Genomic DNA, 20,224 nt, shown 5'->3' with positions numbered 1-20,224 from the left:
TGGATGCAGGAGAAATGGGCAGGAGTAAAGACCTGAGCGACTTTGACAAGGGCCAAATTGTTATGGCCAGACGACTGGGTCAGAGCATCTCTGAAACGGCAAGGCTTGTGGGGTGCTCCCGGTCAGCAGTGGTGAGTACCGACCGACAGTGGTCCGAGGAGGAACAAACCACAAACCGGCGACAGACAGGGTGTTGGGCGCCCAAGGCTCATCGATGTGCGAGGGCAACGAAGGCTATCCCATCTGGTCCGAACCGGCAGAAGGTCGACTGTGGCACAAGTCACAGAAAATGTTAATGGTGGTCACGGGAAGAATGTGTCACAATACACAGTGCATCGCACCCTGCTGCATATGGGGCTGCACACGGAGGATCAACAGCATATTAGGCAGGTGGTCATAATGTTTTGGCTCATCAGGTCATAATGTTTTGGCTGATTGGTGTAAGTTTGTAGAATAGTGAGGCAACACACAATGCTTCTTTGAGCTTGAGGTGCCCCCTTGAAACTTGATGCTCTGCCCGTTCATCTCTAACCTTGCAGAGCAGGATGGAAGCCCACCAGAGCTACTTCACAACAACTAAATCAAATTAGTTGTCGAATGATTCCCACAGGTATTACTACAACAGTGGAAGTGTATTTTAACGTTTTAGGCTAATTTAAAGGCACATGAAAGGGTTGGAGTAGCCGATGTTGAAGACTCACTTCTCCTGCTCCCACTTTGACCAAAACACAAAGGCTGGAGTAACCCAGCAGGTTCGACGGAATCAGTGGAGGACGTATACTGTCTGGGAAGAAGGGTCCCAACCCAACCAAAATGTTGCCTATCCATTCCCTCCACAGATGCTGCCTGATCTGCTGAGCTACTCCAGCACTTTGTGTTTTGCTCAAGATTGCAGCGTCTGCACTTCCTCGTCTTCATCGTCATGGTACCTGTCCTCCCAGGTGTTCTCCTTGGCTATACAGCGTGACTGGGACAATGAAGACCAACACACACAGCCACCAAAGAGTCAGCAGGAAGTTGTATGTCACCAAGGTGTGAACGGAGAAATCTCAGCAAGGAACATTTTATCACCTAAGTTCGGGCGTGTTCTTACAAATATCCACCTACAGGTGCAACCTCAGAGGAAGGAAATAACTCCATTGCCAGTGGTTGTCATGGTGACAACTGCTATTAATTTTGACTCCATCCTGGGTGAAGTTGATATTGGGAAACACTCAGCCTTTTCTCACAGTTGCTGGGAGATCATGAACGCTTGGTTCAAAGATAAGTGATTGTATGTTATACTGTCCTGGCGGAGAGCATCATGATGTGAACATATGACTTTGTAAAGCTGGCAGCTTTCTCCTTGCCCCACCATGCATTGACTGTCAAATTCAGGATTTTACTGCAAGCCCAAGGTGTCCTTTTGTAATTCACACCCAGCTTTTGTGGCAAAACACTCTTGTCTGCATTGGAACCACCTGGACAATTTAGGTGTCAGAGGTTATGGGGAGAAGGCAGCAGAATGGGGTTAGGAGGGAGAGATGGATCAGCTACGATTAAGGTTGTCGACTGTCCCGTATTAGCCGGGACATCCGGTATTTTGGGCTAAATTGGTTTGTCCCGTAAGGGACCGCCTTTGTCTCGTATTAGGCCCGGGGGTCGCTCTAGGCCCAGCCACTGTAGGCCCGGGGGCCGCTGTAGGCCCGGACACTGTAGGCTGACAGAGTGTGTTTGGGGAGTGGGGCCGAGTGCTTTCGCCTAACGGAGGTTGCATAGCAACCCAGCCTCCTGGCCCAGGCGGCCGCCATTGGTGGAGCGGGAGCACGTGGCCGCTGGCTGGGTGAGGTCACGTGGGGCGCGGGCAGTGTCGTCACCTTTTGTCCCTTATTTGGGAGTGAGAAAGTTGGCAACCCTAGCCATGATTGAACGGCAGAGTAAACTTGATGGGCCGAATGGCCTAATTCTACTCCTACCACTTATAAACTTATGAATTTAAGTGACAGTGAAGAGGCAGCAGCGATTATCCTCTGAAGAAGGGTCCTGGCCCAAAACGTTGTCCATCCATGTCCTCCAGACCTGCTGCCTGACCCGCTGAGTTACTCCAGCACGTTGTGATCAACGCAAGATTCCAGCATCTGCAGTTCCTTGTGCCTACTCTCTGAGGTTTACCCTTTGACAACATGGCCCTTTTCTTTTGTATGCAGCTCACTAAACCTTTACTGCACAAGCTGTAAGAACGTGTGCTTGCTGGCTGATGGAGTCTATTGAGGACTTTAATAAAGTGAGATATTTCATTGAGAGAATGTAACATGTTTTTTTAAAGCGATTTTTGGATTTTGTTCTCGTTTCATCGACCCCTTGCCATTCCCCTTGACAGCAGTCTCAGAAATTGGTTTGAGGTCAGATTGTTGGATGGTAATGCAAGCCCTGAGCACACTGGCACCCAAGGTCAAGTTGGTTGCAGCCTATGTTTGAGTATCAGAATCTCAGCTTCTGCCACTGTACTGGAAGATGAAATAGCTTCTGCTCTTGCTGCAGGGACCAACACATTGAGCAAAAGCACTGCATTGTAGATGCGGTCAGAGTCGTCCATCATTTCCACCCTGTTAAAGATGGGCTCCAAGCTTTGCACAACACACTGTGCAAGCTCTGCACCAGACTTTGCATTCTCAGCGACTCTTCACTTGGGCTATTGTGGCAGGGTAGCCAATACATTTTCACATATCCATCACAGAGTTTTACGAGGAAATTATTTATTAAGATTCTCTTCTGAATCCTCTGCAAAAGCCTGACCTTATACTTAAGGAAAAAAACTGCAGATGCTGGTCTCTGACTACGTCCCATCTTTGTCCCGTCCCCATCCCCTGACATCAGTCTGAACAAGGGTCTCGACCCGAAACGTCACCCGTTCCTTCTCTCCTGAGATGCTGCCTGACCCGCTGAGTTACTCCAGCATTTTGTGTCTACCTACCTTATACTTGCTCTTTTAAAACTATCCTTCAAATTATTCTGTGATTCTTAGCATTCACCTCCAGTGAATCAAACACTTTGATCCCTCTGTAGGACACAGAGTGGTGGAGTAACTCAGCGGCTCAGGCAGCATCTCTGGTTGACATGGATAGGTGACTTTTCGGGATGGGACTCGTCTTTAAATTCCAGTTTAAAGAAGGGCGCCGTGCTGAAACATTGCCGATGCATGTCCTCCAGAGATACTGCCTGAGCCACAGAGTTATCCCCGTGTTCTATGTTCTACACTGGATTCCAGCATCTGTAGTTGCTTGTGTCTCCTGTGTCGACACCTCTCTCCACTTCCCATATCCAACCCTCCAAAACATGGTTGAAAGATTGTGTGTAGGAAGGAACTGCAGATGCTGGTTTAAACCGAAAATAGACACAAAATGCTGGAGTAACTCAGCGGGATAGGCAGCACCTCTGGAGAGGTGACGTTTGGGGCCGAGACCCATCTTCAGACTAATGATTATGAGAGTCCATTGCTTCCGGTGTGAGGCCATTCTCCAATGCCCTGCATATCGGGCTGTGCTCTAGATTGCCCACGCACTTACTGCACCAGCAGTGCATACTTGTAGACTTGCACACTGACTATAAGTGACACAGGCAAGCCTCAGCTGCAACTGCCCCCCTTTAGTACGAGGCCTGTGGAAAGTCACCTAATAATAGTGTGCAGTGCTGACTTTGGACGGTCACATAAATAGAAACGGTTGGGAGGGATATGGGCAAGTAAGACTAGCTTGGATAGACATCTTAGTTGGCAGGGACTAGTTGAGCCAAAGGGCCAGTTTTCATGTGCTGTAACTCGACTCTGTAACTCAGCAAGCTGAGTGAAGAAGGCATGCTGGCAGCGTTGAGGCGATTATGGTGGTTTAATTGCGGGCTGATTCCTGCAAATGCAACCCAGTATCGCTGCCAGGACAATGGGCCTTTATGGTAGGGTTGCCAACTTCCTCACTCCCAAATAAGGGACAAAGGGTGATGTCACCGCCCCGCGCCCCACGTGACCTCACCCAGCTAGCGGCCACGTGCTCCCGCTCCTCCAATGGCGGCCGCAGCGGGAACACGTGGCCGCTGGCTGGGTGAGGTCACGTGGGGCGCGGGGCGGTGACGTCACCCTTTGTCCCTTATTTGGGAGTGAGGAAGCTGGCAACCCTACTAATAAGGGAAAAGGGTGGTCCTGTACGGGACAAACCAATTTAGCCCAAAATACGGGATGTCCGGGCTAATACGGGACAGTTGGCAACCCTAGTGTATGGCCACGTTAAGGCCGTACATTTTTAACAACTTTGAAACTTGAAAGATGCAAGATGGCGCCAGAAATGTAGCAACTCTTGTGCACTTCTTCAGTCTAATCTACAATCCTTACAAACTTGTACTTAAATATGATTATGCATACGTATAATAAGATTTTTAGTGAAATGTGTGACAATGAGGTGCCATTGAACATCATAATCCCTGTGTGATGTTTCTATTGCTATGTTACTTGGCCCACATCGTGTTTAGCCCATTTGAAACGTGCACTGGTTAGTTTATACTTTGGCTCCATTTAGGGATTAAAGCTGCAGCAAAATCCCTCTCAAACGCTTTCAAAACATTTATGAACTGCTTATTTTGTCACAAAGGAACAGTGAAAGAGAAATGTTATGTGGATATTCTGTCAACGCTAATGACGTGTCTGATATGTTATTCACTTGGCAGAGTGAACTTTATAAATAAACATTGCTATCTGTCCCAGGTTAATGTAGTTCAATGAAACGTTCATACTATAGACACTATTCAACTACAATAAACTCTTTTTTAGTTCAGTTTAGTTTAGCTTAGAGATACAGCACGGAAACAGGCCCTTGACAGCGATCCCTGCACATTAACACTATCCCACACACACTAGGGACAATTTACAATTATACCAAGCCAATTAACCTACAAACATGTGCCTCTTTGGAGCGTGGGAGGAAACCGAAGATCTCGGAGAAGACCCTTGCAGTCACGGGGAGAACGTACAAACTCCGTACAGACAGCAGTCTGGATCGAACACGGGTCTCTGTTGCTGCAAACGCTGTAAGGCAGCAACTCTAGCGCTGCGCCTTCGTGCCGCCCTGTTGCAAGCGTGCTTTTTTAGATGCTTTTATCAGCAGCCTTGCAGCTGACCGCACGAGGTGGAGAGGTACCCTGAACCAACATCTCAAAACGGGGGAAGAGAAACTGATGAACGCAGCGGCAGACAAGCGGGCACGGAGAGAGGAGCGCAGCAACTTCAACAGACCAGAGACCACACACAAATGTGACCTTTGCCACAGAGACTGTCACTCCCACATTGGTCTCTTCAGCCACAAGCGACGCTGCTCTAGCTGAGGTGTGGAGCAAGCAGCCAACTAGGATGCATCACCCATGGGCAGCCAGGGGAGCCTAAGACCCAGACAACCACACAGTAATGACTCACGTTTGGGTCCATCATTCTCTCTGTAGATTTCAACATAAAGTGACTCTTGCAATTTGATTTAGGATATGAATGCCAGACTTGTTGTTGAAATTAGTTGAGTGGTGAGTTGTTCATTGCAGCAGTATGATTAGAATGTGGTCGGAATTGTTTTCCTGATCCAGGAGCTTTGCCCTGAGGTGCCTGCTGCTGTAAACTAGCAGCAATCGTTCAGTCCTCTTGAATCATTCAAAGCATAATCTGCATGCAACTGGAGTGCAAGAAAAGATCTGGAAACAATTTATAACGTTGAAGTGATTGAGACAAAGATTTTGCAAGGTTTGTAACTGCCTTGGGTGTTCATTTTAAATAGTAAATGAACTGTGATAATGATAACCCCGATAATGAAGAGACTAGTTGTAAATCTACTGCTAATACATCAGCGATCCATGTTCCCTGAAGCACTGTGCATGTGCAAGTACTTAACAGTACATGAGATTTTCAGCGGAATTGTTTTAGAATTTTCCTTTCCTTCATTAACTGTACAATTTCTGTTTGGGTGACGTTTCGTGTCGAGACCCTTCTTCAGGCAGCATCTCCGGAGAGAAGGAATGGGTGACATTTCAGGTCGAGACCCTTCTTCAGACTGATGTCAGGGGAGGGGGCGGGACGCTTCTCTCCAGAGATGCTGCCTGACCCGCTGAGTTACTCCAGCATTTTGTGTCTACCTTCAATTTAAATCTGCAGTTCTTTCCACCACCCCCAACAGTCTGTTCTAGGCTTTCGCTGCCCTCTGTGTAAAAAACTGCCCCACACATCCCCTTAATGCCCTTCAAGTGTCCCAACAACTCCCCATCCTTAATCTCAAACTGCCCTTGCGTATTAGTATTCTCCACGCTGATCTCACTGGCCTTCTCCTCAGTGAAAACTGATGCAAAGTACTTGGTGGGTCCCTCACCCACATCCCCCGGCTTTAAACCACTCCCACGTCAATGTGAACTTACCCAACAAATAATACTTACATTTTGGAAAAAAACAGTAACCCCCACAATTGAAATGTGGATTACGGAAATGACCGAGACCTTGCATTTGGAAAAAATAAGGTTTGCCTTAATTGACAAACCAGATCTATTTTTTAAAATATGGTCTCCATTTATTGAATTTTTAAAAAAGTAAATGGGTTTGTCACAAAACTAAAATTTAAAACTAAAGTTAAAACTTGAGTTTAGGGTTGGATGTACAACTATACTCATTAACTCCCGGATCTATCCCCATAATCTTTATATTTGTAATTCTCTTTTTTCTTTGCTTTCTCTCTATTAGTTTATAGTCTTTTTTTTCAGTCTCTTTTCATCTTTATTTTTTCTTAAAAAATTAAAAAATTGAAGCTATGTAAGAATTCTATAACCAGTTTGTCGTTTATTATTATTTGTACTTCTGCTTTAAAAAATTTTTTTTTAAATTTAAAACTTACCCAAGAAACAACTTTTTCACCCAGAGAGTTGTGAATTTGTGGAATTCTCTGCCTCAGAAGGCAGTGGAGGCCGATTTGCTGGATGCTTTCAAGAGTGAGTTAGATAGGGCTCTTAAAGATAACAGAGTCAGGGGATTTGGGAATGGGGTACTGATTGTAGATACTGATCAGCCATGATTACAGTGAATGGCGGTGATGGCTCGAAGGGCGGAATGAACTACTGCTGCACCTATTGTCTATTTTGGAGCTCCTGCTCAATAACGTTGTAGTTTGCCTTGCCCCAATTTAGTATTTCCTTCAAGGTCTAGCCTTCTCCCGTATTCAACAACCTTAAAGCATATAGTATCATAAAAAGCTGGAGTAACTCAGTGGGTCAGGCAGCATCTCAGGAGAAAAGGAATGGGTGACGTTTCGGGTCGAGACCCTTCTTCAGACTGATGTCAGGGGAGGGAGCGGGACAAAGAAAGGATGTAGTTGGAGACAGGAAGACAGTGGGAGAACTGGGAAAGAGAGGGACAGAGGAACTATCTGAAGTTGGAGAAGTCAATGTTCATACCACTGGTTCTGCAAGCTGCCCAAGCGAAATATGAGGTGCTGTTCCTCTAATTTGCGGTGGGCCTCACTATGGCACTGGAGGAGGCCCATGACAGAAAGATCAGACTGGGAGTGGGAGTTAAGTGCTGAGTCACCAGGAGATCAGGTTGGTCAATGCAGACTGAGCGACGGTGTTGAGCGAAACGATCGCCAAGCCTGCGTTTGGTCTCGACGATGTAAAGAAGTTGACATCTAGAACAGCGGGTACAATAGATGAAGTTGGAGGAGGTGCAGGTGAACCTCTGTCTCACCTGGAAAGACTGTTTGGGTCCTTGGATGGAGTTGAGGGGGGAGGTAAAGGGACAGGTGTTGCATCTCGTGCGGTTGCAGGGAAAAGTGCCTGGGGAGGGGGTGTTTTGGGTAGGAAGGGACGGGTGGACCAGGGAGTTACGGAGGGAACGGTCTCTGAGGAATGCAGAAAGAGGAGGGGATGGGAAGATGTGGCCAGTAGTGGGGTCCCGTTGGAGGTGACGGAAATGTTGGAGGTTAATTTGTAGGATACGCTGGCTGGTGGGGTGGAAGGTGAGAACGAGGGGGATTCTGTTTTTGTTACAAATGGGGGAGGAGGAGCAAGAGCGGAGCTGCAGGATATAGAGGAGGCCCTAGTGAGAGCCTCATCTATAATGGAAGAGGGGAAGTCCCGTTTCCTAAAGAATGAGGACATCTCTGATGCCCTAGTGTGAAACACCTCATCCCGGGCGCAGATGCGGCGTAGACGGAGGAATTGGGAGTAGGGGATAGACTTTTTACAGGAGACAGGGTGGGAAGAAGCGTAGTCAAGATAGCTATGAGAGTCAGTAGGTTTGTAGCAGATGTCAGTCACTAGTCTGTCTCCTGTGATGGAGATGGTGAGGTCCAGAAACGGGAGGTAGATGTCGGAGATAGTCCAAGTATATTTAGGAGCAGGATGGAAATTAGTGGTGAAATGTATGAAGTCAGTGAGTTCTGCATGGGTACAAGAGGTAGCACCAATGCAGTCGTCGATGTAGCGGAGGTAGAGTTTGGGGATGGGGCCAGTGTACGTCTGGAACAGGGATTCATATCATATCATATCATATCATATATATACAGCCGGAAACAGGCCTTTTCGGCCCTCCAAGTCCGTGCTGCCCAGCGATCCCCGCACATTAACACTATCCTACACCCACTAGGGACAATTTTTACATTTACCCAGCCAATTAACCTACATACCTGTACGTCTTTGGAGTGTGGGAGGAAACCGAAGATCTCGGAGAAAACCCACGCAGGTCACGGGGAGAACGTACAAACTCCTTACAGTGCAGCACCCGTAGTCAGGATCGAACCTGAGTCTCCGGCGCTGCATTCGCTGTAAAGCAGCAACTCTACCGCTGCGCTACCGTGCCGCCCCTATTGTTCGATGTACCTGACAAAGAGGCAGGCGTAGCTAGGGCCCATGCGAGTGCCCATAGCTACGCCTCTGGTTTGGAGGAAGTGGGAGGATTCAAAGGAGAAGTTGTTGAGGGTAAGAACCAGCTCTGCTAGGCGGAGGAGAGTGTTGGTCGATGGGGATTGGCTGGTTCTACGGTCAAGAAAGAAACGGAGGGCTTCAAGACCATCCTTGTGGGAGATGGAAGTGTAGAGTGACTGGACATCCATGGTAAAGATGAGGGATTGGGGGCCTGGGAACCGGAAGTTATCGAGGAGATGGAGAGCGTGTGAGGTGTCTTGGACGTAGGTGGGGAGGGATTTAACCAGGGGGGATAGGATGGAGTCGAGGTAGGTGGAAATAAGTTCGGTGGGACATGAGCGGGCAGAAATAATGGGTCTGCCGGGACAGTTCTGTTTGTGGATTTTAGGGAGGGGGTAAAATTGGGCCGTGCAGGGCTGGGGAATGATAAGGTTGGAGGCATTAGAGGGTAGAGCGCCGGAATTGGTGAGATCAGTGATGGTGTTAGTGATTAAGGTCTGGTGCTCGTCGGTGGGGTCATGGTCCAAGGATAAGTAGGAGGAGGTGACTGAGAGTATAGAGTTATCATTATCTCCCATATGCCCTAGCACTGAAACACCAGTCACCTGGCCACGCTCATTTCCCAGCGCTATTTAAATATTATTCTGATAAACCATCCCTCTGATGGCTAGTAAGACATTATATGTAGGTTCCTGCCATGAAGTGAAATGTTATGCATGATAATAATGTCTTGTATTTTATTACAGAACAACGACTAATGAACATTTGTTTTTGTTTATTCTGACAGAATGCAAGGTATGGCGAAATCCATTAAATTTATTTAGAGGAGCAGAATATAATCGGTGAGTCACTTTGTATGTATACGATAGAGCACATAGAAACGTCTCATTATTGTATAATTATTATGTTTAAGCTGCATATACGATATAACATGCATTGTTACACGAGCCAGCTATCATCCGGTGTTTCCCAGAGCTTTTCATTTCCATTTGGTGTATTTAATACTTAAAGAGTAAAGATACACCTGTAAAATTCTTACAGGAATGGGGCACTAGCAATAATGACACATGTTCCTTTATCATTGTTAGCACAGCAGTCGGAGGGTGGTAAATCTGTGGAATTCATTGCCGTAGAAGGCTGTGGAGGCCAAGTCAATGGATATTTTTAAGGCAGAGATACATAGATTTCTTGATTAGTACGGGTGTCAGGGGTTATGGGGAGAAGGCAGGAGAATGGGGTTAGGAGGGAGAGACAGATCAGCCACGATTGAATGGCAGAGTCGACATGATGGGCCGAATGGCCTAATTCTGCTCTCATCACTTATGAACATGAACAATGTTAGGCTTTTATTCTCCAAAAAAAAGGGAGAATAGTTTTTTGGAAGAGCTTTTGTTTTCTTTGAAGCTCTGCTGTAGAGATAGAGTTGGTCTTCCCAGCAAATAGTCACTTGTAAGTTGTACTTTTGATCATTGCTCCCTTGTATCATTTTGAAGGTACACGTGGGTAACAGGAAGAGAACCACTGACCTACTATGACATGAATCTTTCTGCACAAGATCATCAGACCTTCTTCACATGTGAGACTGATCACTTGCGGCCAGCAGACGCGAGTAAGAAGGACTGTAAGATCGGAAACCCAGACATTTGTGAATATTGCTTTCTTTAATTACTGTTAGCCTGTTAAACATGTCGTTCAAACCCAGAGGAAGGCACGGTGCTTCCAACCGGTTTGAGTGTGGCGGGTGTTGGTTGGCACAGATTTCAGGATGGCTGGCTGGTGGGTGTGTGAGTGGGCGGAGGGACAGAGAGTCCTCATGGGGGGGGGGGGTCACTGTTTGTCCCCTCCTTCCATTATTCCTGCAGATAATGGGGCACTCTGGCAAGATAACTGTGACCAAAGATACTAGAGGAGCAAGATGAACCACTCCGTCAAAATCGCCTATGCTGAAGTGTAGTACGCAAAGGAGGGTAAAGTCTGTCATTTTAGTAGACAAAACCCGCTGTTCACTATGCCTCTCGCAGTGTAATCAGTGTTTTGGGGGAACAGTATGTGTGATGACACCATTAAAATGCAGAATATATCTCATCTATCAATTCACAGATTTTAATCATTTTTCTTTTTAATTGTTTCTGCAAGTTTCTGCCTACTAAAATGGCGCCGTGACATACTACGGTTTTTAGGGTCGAGTGGTCTATCTTGCTCTGCTCTATTATCTTTGACTGTGACCGCCTGATTGTCTACAAATCCTTTCTTTTTAAATTCACCATGCTATTTGTTGGTCGAAGGTAATCTTGATTCTCTGGGGTTTGTCAGAACAAAATATTTACTGCAGCGTTCATCTGCCATAAATGCAGGTGAAAATGTAATCATAAATTCACGAATAACAGATGTTGCATTTCTACTGGATACTTTAAGGATGTACAGCTGCCGTGGGATCTGGGAGTGAAAACTGATAAGTAGACGCTTCCTTCAGTTTTTAAAAAAGCATTATTTCACACAGTGAAATCCCACACATTTGTTTGGGGTTTTACAAAAAAAAACAAAAAAACCCCTGCAAATTGCCACCAATTTTGAAAAATTGGATTATAAATTCCGCATACACCAATATAAATAGAATGTAACCCCTTTCTAACTCGGACAAATGTTTTACATTTTTAATAATATGACTTATACTTAAAGAAGCTGTTTGTAGAGTTTTAAAGAGGCTCAAAGATGAGAAAAGTGGACCCAGGTCAGTGTGAGTGAGGCCCAGCACAAATTGGAGCAACAGCACCTCATATTTTGCTTGGGCAGCTTACACCCCAGCGGTACGAACATTGACTTCTCTAACTTCAAGTAACCTTTGCTTTCCCTCTATCTCCATCCCTCCCCCTTCCCAATCCTCTGACCAGTCTGACTGTCCCCCATTACAATTTATCTCTGTTTGCTTTGTTGTTACCTTCTCCCAGCTAACAATGACCGATTCTACATTTTCCATGACCTCCACCCCCTTTGACACCTTACACTTCCTTATCTCGGTATCTCCCCCTCCCCTGACTCTCAGTATGAAGAAGGGTCTCGACCTGAAACGTCACCAATTTCTTCTCTCCAGAGATGTTGCCTGACCCGCTGAGTTACTCCAGTACTTTGTGTCTATGATTTTGTCTTGCATCTGATCTCCTTGTTCATTGCTCGGAGTAGTGGTGGTTGTGGGATTTGAAGAGCCCTTGACAGATCGTTGCAATGCATTTAATGGATGGTGCACACTGTTGCCACGGAGTATTTGAGTGGACAGCATGAATGCGCTGGTCTGTGAATGGCTTTGCTCCTGACGGCTGGGCTCATTAAACACTGGTCAGCTGCACTCAAGCAAGTTTAGTTTAGAGATACAGCACGGAAACAGGCCCTTCAGCCCACCGAGTCCACGCCGACCAGAAATCCCCACACATCAACACTACCCTACACACATTAGGGACAATTTACACTTATACCAAGCCAATTGCCCTACAAACCAGTACGTCTTTGGAGTGTGGGAGGAAACCGGAGATCTCGGTGAAAACCCACGCAGGTAGTGGGGAGAACGTACAAACTACGTACAGACAGCACCCGTAGTCGGGATCAAACCTGGGTCTCTGGCACTGTAAGGCAGCAACTCTACCGCGGTGCCACCGATTAAATATTGGAGTGCTCCTATGGATGGTGCATAAGCTTTGAGGAATCATTGGCCTCAGAACTGCTCTAGCCATGGCCTTTATGTCTAATCCAGTTATTATGTGGTTGAATCCTCCAGAACATTGGATGACGGAGGAAATGTTGATGAAAATGTCAGTAAATGCCATGGATAGCTGTCCCGATTCTTGGTGGAGATGGCTCAATACTTGTATGACATGCAGGTTACCTGCCACTCAGTTACTTGCCACTACTTGCCACACCGAAACACTGATGAGGTCTTATTGCAAGCAGACATAGGCTGCTTCAATCGTGTAAGAAAATAACTGCAGATGCTGGTACAAATCAAAGGTATTTATTCACAAAATGCTGGAGTAACTCAACAAGTCAGGCAGCATCTCAGGAGAGAAGGAATGGGCGACGTTTCGGGTCGAGAAGGGTCTCGACCCGAAACGTCACCCATTCCTTCTCTCCTGAGATGCTGCCTGACCTGCTGAGTTACTCCAGCATTTTGTGAATAAATAGGCTGCTTCAATCTGTATCTTGGAGGAGTCATAAATTAAATTGAATATTGAAGAATGCTGAAAACAGCTCTGAACGATAGGATCGTGTTGATAAAGTCTCTTGAATGTGATTTGACTTAGCTTCCAAATTGCTATCCTACAAGACATTGTCTTGGGAATGAAGCAATCTAGTGCGAGCTGCCTGTTTCACTCATCGGTCGGTGTGTGATGGCATTCATTGCAACCACATCAGGGAGAGTGAGATTTTAGACGAATGTATTTATTTTCCGTGGGCTATGTTATTCCAGGAGTTTTATTACTGTCTCCATTTTCACTCGCATCTTTGCTCGGATGAATACCGCGGCACGGTAGCGCAGCGGTAGAGTTGCTGCTTTACAGCGAATGCAGCGCCGGAGACTCAGGTTCGATCCTGACTACGGGTGCTGCACTGTAAGGAGTTTGTACGTTCTCCCCGTGACCTGCGTGGGTTTTCTCCGAGATCTTCGGTTTCCTCCCACACTCCAAAGACGTACAGGTATGTAGGTTAATTGGCTGGGTAAATGTGAAAATTGTCCCTAGTGGGTGTAGGATAGTGTTAATGTGCGGGGATCACTGGGCGGCACGGACTTGGAGGGCCGAAAAGGCCTGTTTCCGGCTGTATATATATGATGATATGATATGATACCGCCTGTGCCTAATAACCTTTTGCCGATTTCCACATTGCGAAGAAGGGTGATTTGCCACAACTAAGTTGCATCTCAACTAAAAATTGTTTGGAGATGAAAACCTGGGGAAGGGGAGGGTAACACTTCAAATTCCAGTGATTTGTTACATCTCATTATATATAATGCTTTTATTTCATTTGAACAGTCATGCAAAAAGCCTGGAGAGAGAGGAACCCACAAGCAAGAATCTCAGCAGCACACGAAGCCTTAGAATTAAATGAGTGAGTGATGTTTCTTGCTTCTTGTGCCTGTCCCTCGTTCTCGTCAGCAGTCCCTGTGAATTTAATGTGCCCTCTGAACTAGCCCTGGCTACCTACCTGTGTGAAACATTTTCTTTTTTAGGCGGCATATTTAACACTTGAAATGAGGGTTCTGTTCTTGGTTTAATGCTCACGTACTCAGATCAATATTTTGTACAGGTCTTTTAATTTCCAGAACTGAGTTCTGACCAGACCACTGTCCGCTTTCCACCCAGGGGGTGTTACCACTGGAGTCCACTGTTACCGCCTCTGCAAGCAAAAAGAAGGACTCAAAATGGAATAAAGCTCACAATGTATGTTCCTAAAGAGTGACCTGCCAGTGATTTAAGGCAATTTCAGAAAGTAAATGGTGGTTATGAACTGCTCGAGCTACACTCTTGTGATTTGTGACATTATCTGAACTACTCAAAGAAATCACAGTCCCGGAATCACTCCTGCATGTCCATTATTGTCCTTTGCATTGAATTGCCTTGCAATCACCCCAGCTGCTCTGTTTTGTACAGTCTACAACGTATTTATTTCACACCCTGAGACCCGTTGTGTAGAGGTTTTTGACATCATTGCAGTGACAGAGAGGTTTCAGCTTAAGAGCTGCACATCAACATGTGGAGATTAAAAACTAACAAGATGCTACAGCTTGTGTAGGAAAATAACTGCAGATTCTGGTACAAATCGAAGGTTTCACAAAATGCTGGAGTAACTCAGCAGGTCAGGCAGCATCTAGGAGAGAGGGAATGGGTGACGTTTCGGGTCGAGACCCTTCTTCAGACTGAGGTGCTACAGCATAGTTAGCATGATGCCAACATATCCTTGTCTGCACATTTAACAGGAATTAATATCCGGATGCCCACAGTTTGATTCATTGATTTTATAATCACTAAAACGCTCATTGGCCAAGCAGTTGGCTGACACTATCCCACTTCTGAATAATATTCCACATTGATTTTTAAAGGTGAGAACTCTTTGCACCCTGTAATCTGTTTAATTATTCAGTAGATCAGCTTTCCCTTTCAAAATGGCTACGTTGCCAATTTTTGAGTGTGATCCTGGTTTGGGAACATTATCCTCTCTGACTGCAGATAAAGATACCGAACAAGATGGCGGCACAGCGGTAGAGCTGCTGCCTTACAGCGCTTGCAGCGCCGGACACCCGGGTTTGATCCCGACTACGGGCGCTGTCTGTACGGAGTTTGTACGTTCTCCCTCTGACAGCATGGGTTTTCTCCGAGATCTTCGGTTTCCTCCCACACTCCAAAGACGTACAGGTATGTAGGTAAATTGGCCTGGTAAATGTAAAAAAAATGTCCCTAGTGGGTGTAGGATAGTGTTAATGTGCGGGGATTGCAGGTCGGCGCGGACTCGATGGGCCGAAGGGCCTTTTTTCGCGCTGCATCTCTAAACTAAACTAAGATGTGTAGGAACATAACTTCAGATGCTGGTACAAATAGAAGGTATCCCTGGTCCACTCGTCCCTTCCTACCCAAATCACCCCCTCCCCAGGCACTTTCTCCTGCAACCGCAGGAGATGCAACACCTGTCCCTTTACTTCCCCCCTCAACTCCATCCAAGGACCCAAACAGTCTTTGCAGGTGAGACAGAGGTTCACCTGCACCTCCTCCAACCTCATCTATTGCATCCGCTGCTCTAGATGTCAACTTCTCTACATCGGCGAAACCAAATGCAGGCTTGGCGATCGTTTTGCTCAACACCTTCGCTCAGTCCGCCTTAACCAACCTGATCTCCCAGTTGCTGAGCACTTCAACTCCCCCTCCCACTCCCAGTCTGACCTTTCTGTCATGGGCCTCCTCCAGTGTCATAGTGAGGCCCACCGCAAATTGGAGGAACAGCACCTCGTATTTCGCTTGGGCAGCTTACAGCCCAGCGGTATGAACATTGACTTCTCCAACTTTAGATAGTTCCTCTGTCCCTCTCTTCCCTTCCCCCTTCCCAGTTCTCGCTCTATCTTCCTGTCTCCACCTATATCCTTTCTTTGTCCCGCCCCCCCTGACATCAGTCTGAAGAAGGGTCTCGACCCGAAACGTCACCCATTCCTTCTCTCCAAGATGCTGCCTGACCTGCTGAGTTACTCCAGCATTTTGTGATACCTTCGAACTAAATTAAGATGGTCAGAGTCTCTTGTGTTAGTTGATCACAATTTGTTGTCATGGTGCTACTCAGCAGGCATTTAGGAAACGTAGAGCTAATAATTTTACATTTTGTGTAATGCTTTTGTTCCTGGTCTCTTAGACCTGTCATTTGGCAAACCTGTCATGGCCGAATTTCAGTGATTACAGGTCCTTGAGTATTTTTCCTGTTTTATAGGAAATAAATAGCCACACAATGCTAAAAATCTTAATTGCTATTGTCATTATCCTTTTAATTAAGTCTAAGTCACAATTACACGTATGTGTGTCATGAATATTCCCTATAAATTAAAGTGCAGAAGATATTGCAAAGAGTGGCACTGGGTAATTAAATAGTGTGGCTGGGAATGGCAGTTCTGTAGTCTAGCAGGTATGGGGCTAAACTAATAATACAGAATCAAGAGTTCAAACCCCCACTGGGTCGTGTGAAGTGAGTTCAATAAAGCCTGATGATTTGTGAACTGGCACCAGGCCAGTGACTATGAAAAGGTGTTGAAATCCAGTGAGTTCACTTGTCCAACAAGGAAGCAGGCAATAATCTGCTCAATCTGGTCTGCATGTGACACCTACCATACCACACGATGCTTTTTGAAGTGCGCACCACAATCTCCTCAGAGCAACTATGTTCACTTTACCAAGTATTGCCTAAATCCAAAGAAATTTTTTTAAAATCATTCTTTGGGGTTTAGCATTTATTGGGAACTTTAACTGAATAACTTGTTGCCATTTTACTTGATCATGTGGAATGTAGTTTAGTTTAGTTTAGAGATACAGTGCGGAAACAGGCCCTTCGGTCTACCGAGTCCGCGCCGACCAGCGATCCCCGCACATTAACACTATCCTACACACACTAGGGACATTTTTTACATTTACCCAGTCAATTAACCTACATACCTGCACGTCTTTGGAGTGTGGGAGGAAACTGAAGATCTCGGAGAAAACCCACGCAGATCACAGGGAGAACGTACAAACTCCGCACAGACAGCACCCATTGTCGTGAACGAATCTGGATCTCTGGCGCTGTAAGGCAGCAACTCTCCCACTGCACCACCTAATGTCCCTGGTGGGACATCAGTAAGACCACCATCAGAAGCAGTTCAACCACAATGTATTTTCCAGCTATTGGACTGGATCATCAATTAGTCACACAGCGCAGAAACACACCCTTTGGCCAAGAAGTCCACACCATTAAATATCATTTATACGAATCACAGACTAACCCCTTGTTATTTCCCATCAACTCTGCTCATGCATCTATGTACAGGGGGCCCTATTGTCCCTGGTAATATTTAATTCTGTTTTGTAATCAGAACACATCAAGTATTAGAAATCTCAATGTACCCAGCCGAGAACAGATCTTTGCAACATGCAGTAATGTTGCATGCGGCTTTATCTAACTCTACACCAGAAATCACTGCACACGTCTTGTTGGCTGGGATGGTTGGTCACCACAAACTTGCTATTGCTGATTGTTAATTCACTTTGCCCAATGCCAATCTTGTGGAATACAAAAGTGATATGGAATGGAATCTGGAATATTTTATTGTCACATGTGACTAGGCACAGTGAGATTCTTTGCTTGCACACCCAATGTACACAAATAACGGCCGCCTAAAGCTACAAAGCACGCCGGCTCCTCCTTTTGTTCCCCCCCCCCCCCCCCGCACTCCCCGGGAGGATAGCGATTCCCCCCACGCCGGGTCCTCCATTGTTCTTTCCCCTCTGTCACGGTGGTCCTCCATGCTCTCATTGACAGTCAACCACGGGTGGACCCGCGGGGCACTGCCGCTGCCACGAGGCTTAAATTTCCAATATTCACAGGTTTAATAACATTATTATAAAACTGGTTACAAAGAATTATCTCACAATTCTGTCACACTTCTTTTAAATCTAGTTGTAAATATTGCTGCATAATGTTCAGATAGTCAGCATGAAGCTCCAAACAAAATGGCTAACTTTGAATGGTTCAGATATCAGACAGGACAGCACGGTGGCGCAGCGGTAGAGTTGCTGCGCCGGAGACCCAGGTTCGATCCCAACTACAAGTGCAGACTGTATGGAGTTCGCGGTTCGTTCCCTCCCCTGACATCAGTCTGAAGAAAGGTCTCGACCCGAAACGTCACCCATTCCTTCTCTCCAGAGATGCTGCCTGATCCGCTGAGTTACTCCAGCATTTTGTGTCTACCTTCGATTTTTACCAGCGTCTGCAGTTTTTCTCCTCCACCAGTAAGGCCACCTCAGAAGGCAGTGGAGAACAATTCTCTGAATGCATTCAAGAGAGAGCTAGATAGAGCTCTTAAGGATAGCGGAGTCAGGGGGTATGGGGAGAAGGCAGGAACGGGGTACTGATTGAGAATGATCAGCCATGATCACATTGAATGGCGGTGCTGGTTCGAAGGGCCGAATGGCCTACTCCTGCACCTATTGTCTATTGTCTATCAGAAGCAGTTCAGCAGAATGTATTTTCCAGCTATTGGACTGGATCATCAATTAGTCACACAGTGCAGAAACACACCCTTTGGCCAAGGAGTCCACACCATTAAATATCATTTATACGAATCACAGACGAACCCCTTGTTATTTCCCATCATCTCTGCTCATGCATCTATGTACATGGGGCAAGTTACTGTGGCCAGTTAAAGTCCCAACATGCATGGCTTGGGATGTGGGAAGAAACTGGAGCACCCAAGGAACTCCACATGTATTGGGATAACGTACAAAATTCACGCAGAGGTCAGGATTGAACTCGATTGCTGGAGCTGGGAGGCAGAGGCTTGCCCAGCTGTGCTACTGTGCTGCACATTTGAAACTCGAGTCGTTACTGTTTTTAATCTGGCTTCCTCCATATGCAGGAGGCACTAAGTACTATTTCTAGTTCGAGGACTGCAGCATTTTGATATCAGCTGATTTGACATGGTCTAAAAACCAAACCTGGTTTACTCTGATCTAGAAAAAATAAGTGCAGGAGGAGGCCATTTGGCCCTTCAAGCCAGCACCACCATTCATTGTGATCATGGCTGATCATCCACAATCAGTAACCTGTGCCTGATTCTCCCCATACCCCTTGATTCCACTAGCCCCTAGAGCTCTATCTAACTCTCTTTTAAATTCTTTTAAGCAGTTAAAATGGAGTTCAGCCACTGAAATAAATGATAGAAACATAGAAAGTAGGTGCAGGAGGAGGCCATTCGGCCCCTCAAGCCAGCACCACCATTCATTGTGATCATGGCTGATCATCCACAATCAGTTACCTGTGCCCAACTTCTCCCCTTATCCCCTGATTCCGCTAGCCCCCAGAGCCAGGGCCGTTTTTACAGCATTATGGGCTTTCGGGCAAAGCAGTGTACTGGGGCACCTACCGTTACTCTCCCCCACCCCCCTTTCCCTACCAGCCCCCCCCCCCCGTCGTGCCGGCGAAAAGCACTTACCGAAAAGCACGTAGCGATGGACTTAGGGTGCTACATTGTTGCGAAAAGCACTTACAGATCGCTGTGAGAAGCACTTAGTGACCGAAAATGTTGTGAAAAAAGCGCTTATTGAACCTACATTTTTAAAGTAGTATTTATTTATTGCAAGTCACTTAACATACACAGATCAGCATGGGGCCCCTATGCTCGTGGGGCCCCGGGCAAGTGCCCATCAGGCCCATGCGTTAAGACGGCCCTGCCTAGAGCTCTATCTAACTCTCTCTTAAATTCATCCAGTGATATCGCCTCCACTGCCCTCTATGGCAGAGAATTCCACAAATTCACAACTCTCTGGGTGAAAAAGTTCCTTCTCACCTCAGTTTTAAATGGCCTCCCCTTTATTCTAAGACTGTGGCCCCTGGTTCTGGACTCACCCAACATTGGGAACATTTTTTCTGCATCTAGCTTGTCCAGTCCTTTTATAATTTTATATGTCTCTATAAGATCCCCCCTCATCCTTCTAAACTCCAGTGAATACAAGCCTAGCCTTTTCAATCTTTCCTCATATGACAGTCCCGCCATCCCAGGGATCAATCTCGTGAACCTACGCTGCACTGCCTCAATTACAAG

At 46.3% G+C, this 20,224-nt stretch overlaps 1 protein-coding gene across 7 annotated transcripts in view; it reads left to right on the top strand.

The window, feature by feature from the left end:
• Nucleotides 1-20,224, top strand: part of LOC144603738 (suppressor of tumorigenicity 7 protein homolog) — a 196,153-nt gene that overhangs the window by 137,974 nt on the left and 37,955 nt on the right. For 5 of the 7 annotated variants that reach the window (XM_078417435.1, XM_078417437.1, XM_078417433.1 and 2 more), the window contains exons 4-6: nucleotides 9,695-9,749; nucleotides 10,401-10,552; nucleotides 13,929-14,004. In XM_078417435.1, the coding sequence (XP_078273561.1) occupies nucleotides 9,695-9,749; nucleotides 10,401-10,552; nucleotides 13,929-14,004 (283 nt within the window). The remainder of the gene's footprint in view (nucleotides 1-9,694; nucleotides 9,750-10,400; nucleotides 10,553-13,928; nucleotides 14,005-20,224) is intronic. The other 2 variants (XM_078417434.1, XM_078417436.1) reach the window with 2 other exon arrangements.

This window comes from Rhinoraja longicauda, chromosome 20 (genome assembly GCF_053455715.1).
Source record: "Rhinoraja longicauda isolate Sanriku21f chromosome 20, sRhiLon1.1, whole genome shotgun sequence".
Taxonomy (NCBI): Eukaryota; Metazoa; Chordata; class Chondrichthyes; order Rajiformes; family Arhynchobatidae; genus Rhinoraja; species Rhinoraja longicauda.
This window is presented reverse-complemented; position numbering and strand designations above follow the sequence as displayed.